Source organism: Priapulus caudatus, unplaced genomic scaffold (genome assembly GCF_000485595.1).
Source record: "Priapulus caudatus unplaced genomic scaffold, Priapulus_caudatus-5.0.1 Scaffold322, whole genome shotgun sequence".
Taxonomy (NCBI): domain Eukaryota; kingdom Metazoa; phylum Priapulida; class Priapulimorpha; order Priapulimorphida; family Priapulidae; genus Priapulus; species Priapulus caudatus.
Window position 1 is genome coordinate 160,917 of NW_014577383.1, and position 3,330 is coordinate 164,246.

At 44.8% G+C, this 3,330-nt stretch overlaps 1 protein-coding gene across 1 annotated transcript in view; it reads right to left on the minus strand.

Annotated features, from left to right (window-relative positions):
* LOC106809006 (epidermal growth factor receptor kinase substrate 8-like) overlaps positions 1 to 3,330 on the minus strand; it is a 47,046-nt gene that overhangs the window by 41,314 nt on the left and 2,402 nt on the right. Inside the window, exon 2 of the mRNA XM_014811945.1 lies at positions 3,019 to 3,105. Within this exon, the coding sequence (XP_014667431.1) occupies positions 3,019 to 3,105 (87 nt within the window). The remainder of the gene's footprint in view (positions 1 to 3,018; positions 3,106 to 3,330) is intronic.

Here is a 3,330-nt window from a genome sequence, read left to right on the forward strand (position 1 = left end):
AGAGAGAGAGAGAGAGAGAGAGAGAGAGAGAGAGAGAGAGAGAGACCTGCTCACATGGAGTCGCAGAAACGTTTGGAGCAAGTCGAATGGACACAAACACACACATGCGATGTCTTCTTCACATGTTGATATCGGACTGACATGTCAATAAGTAATACGACAGGGTAGCCTCATAAACAGATATTTTAGGAGGTCATATTTACATGAGTACGGTCGCTCACTGCTTGCGATTGTGCATGTAAACACGCTATCTCTCGTTTACGGGATGAGCATATTTCCCACGTATATCAAGAGCTAATAATACCATAGATATAAGAGCGTATATATCCATAGATGTAGGAGTGAAAAATGACAGATCATTCATGGATTATTCACAGATGCTATTGATGCTATATAGAATAGTTGCGTTCGGAGTATATCTTGATATCCGCCGATTGAATACTATTGCCAATCATTCGCACGTAAAAGCAAAACGTAAAACTAAGAGTGTGCAAATCTCAAAGGCTTGCTGCACGTATGGCCTCGGTAGATGTAAGCTTTGCCCTTCTTCCTTTACCTAGATGCCACGCAGACAAACACGATGCCACAACTCTTACACAACGAGGGTACCCATGTGTGTGAATTCCTCACAAGGCGCGGCCCGCTCTGCCCGCGGGAAACTTCTTAATGATAATTGCCCAGGCACGCACAGTGATCGCGCACTCGATGGGGGGCTACCTGGCTATACTTCTTACGCCACTTAAACAGCAATTTATCTATTATTTACCGCACGCATGCGTCTGGCAGCGCAGAAACAAAAGCATCTAAGTCTGCGTTGCTACTGACTCCTGTAGATTGGGCTACCGATCGTGAGGTTAACAAAACCGAGGTGATTACGTCAATATGTAGTGCGTGAAAATTGGGAGCCGGCAGTGTGCGTAGTGAGTGTCGTATCACGACACACAGCAGCACACACAGCAGTAACAGTCACAGCAGCAGCAGCAGCAGTAACAGTAACAGCAGCAGTAGCAGCAGTAGTAGTAGGCAGTAGCAGAAGCAGCAGTAGCAACAGCAGTAACAGTAACAGATATACACATATATATATACACACATAGGCGTGTAGCAACACTAACGGTGGGTGTAGCCGGGCTGACGACTATGGTTTCTGTAAAGGGTGGAGTTAGCGTTGGGGCGATGGCGGTGCTGATGAACATGAATAACACGTTTCGCACGTCAAGCCGAGAGACGACGGCTTACGGGAGAGGCCGCCCCCCCCCCCCCCCCGCACGCACACACGCACGCAGCTCTCCTGTTGCAGATACTGCTGTACGCGCGCGAGAGAGCGAGTGAGAGAGAAAGAGGGGAGAGAGAGAGAAAGAAAGAGGGGAGAGAGAGAGAGAGAGAGGGGGGGAGAGAGAGATTTTTTACAGATTCACAACCTGTGCATGCTAGGTCCTGTGCCCACACTATAGGTCTTATCTCGAACATAGATACCCTATAGCTAAGCAGGCGGGTAGCAGTACAACCTCACACACAACATTACATTTGCGTTGGTAGATTTTTCCTCGCTGGGGATGGATGCATCAAGTTCACGTTCTACAATTCGAGTCCGCAATCCTGTTTCAATATAAAACACGGACAAAAACCTTCAGCCGAAACAACGAAAAGACAGTGGCCATCACTGCGACTGCAGAATCCACAAATTCACACTTTCAGCCCTACGCGCTTATATTATATATATATATATATATATACATTATATATATATATAGATTCAGACTATTGTCTAACTACGGTGGACAAAGTGAATCAAAGTAACAAATTCTCTGCTGCTACTGCTACCCGGTGAAATACGTCACCGACTCTTTATTCTTCATTAGGCGAATCCTAACTATTTCTAATTAATCCTAATTGATTACGATTTCATTAGGGCATCAAAGGCAACGTCGCATCGACGGAGAGCCAGAATGGTGATAATATCAGCATCCTTAATATTCAGATAATTAAGATGAAACCCATGCTAGTCGGAATACGAGTGAGTAACTTTTCTCATAACTCTTCTTCCCACAAACCGTATTGAAACTTTGCACTTGAGCAACAAGCGTGTTGTCACTATACTCACTGGTACAGAGCGTAGGTCTTCCGAGAAAAGCCCTTATGATAGAGTCCCTCTACGCGAGAACATATATACAAAGATAAACTCTTTATATAGAAATCCTTCTCTACATAAAGGGCAACTCTTATGTAGTCGAGGCGGCCCTGAAGAAACCAACTTTACAGAACTTTACTTTACTTGTTGAACAGTGTCAGGGTCATCTGAAATTTATAGGCTTATTCACGCCTGTTTACACGAGCGCCATCTAGAGGCAGTGAGAGTGACTAACAGCAGAGGTTAGAGTCAGCCTTTGCCCTAGCTGTGATCGACGTATACCTACCGGCAGCGTTGGGCATTTTAAAAGGTGATATTATGCAACAGTAGCCTTCTGCAAATTGTTCGCAAATTCCACTATTTCGTCTCTGTAAAAGGCCTTCTTTTGATTTTTGTTTGCGGTAAATTTAGAGTGCACTAATTTGGACGCCCTCTACTGTTGTACACCGGCCACCTTAAGCCGGAGTGTCATAACACTGGCATCATTACAGCATCAGCTGTAACATGAATCTGTCATGCGCGTCACCGATAAATTCCCGCCCTCGACAATTATCAACGACGATGCCGACGATTAGTGATGAATCACGTGACATTAACGGCAGACGCGCGGGAAAAATGAGGAGGTATTTAGCTATGCTAATAGACAATTGGCAATATTGACAACTGCCAATGAACAATTGGCAATCATTTTTGGACAATTGGCAATATTGACAACTGGCAATGAACAATTGGCAATCATTTTTGCAATTGAATATATTGAAATATTGGCAATCAAGTAGCGATTACTTACTTTGAGTAGTGGTTACTTACTTTGAGTAGCGGTTACTTACTTTGAGTAGCGGTTACTTACTTTGAGTAGCGGTTACTTACTTTGAGTAGCGATTACTTACTTTGAGTAGCGGGAATGGCCGTCGTAGTCCGAGTAGGCGCCTGAGGTGTGCACCCCGGGCATCATGGAGGGTGTACCGCGATCGCCCCTGAAATAGAAACAGAGACGATGATGTAGACACAAACTCCAACAAGTCGTTAACTATCAGTCAATGAGAATCAGTTGAGAACTTGAGAGAGAAAGAAAGAGAAAGAGAAAGAGAGAGAGAGCGAGAGAGAGAGAGAGAGACAGTGAGGGAGAAACACAGAGAGAGAGAGAGAGAGAGAGAGAGAGAGAGAGAGAGAGAGAGAGAGAGAGAGAGAGAGAGAGAGAG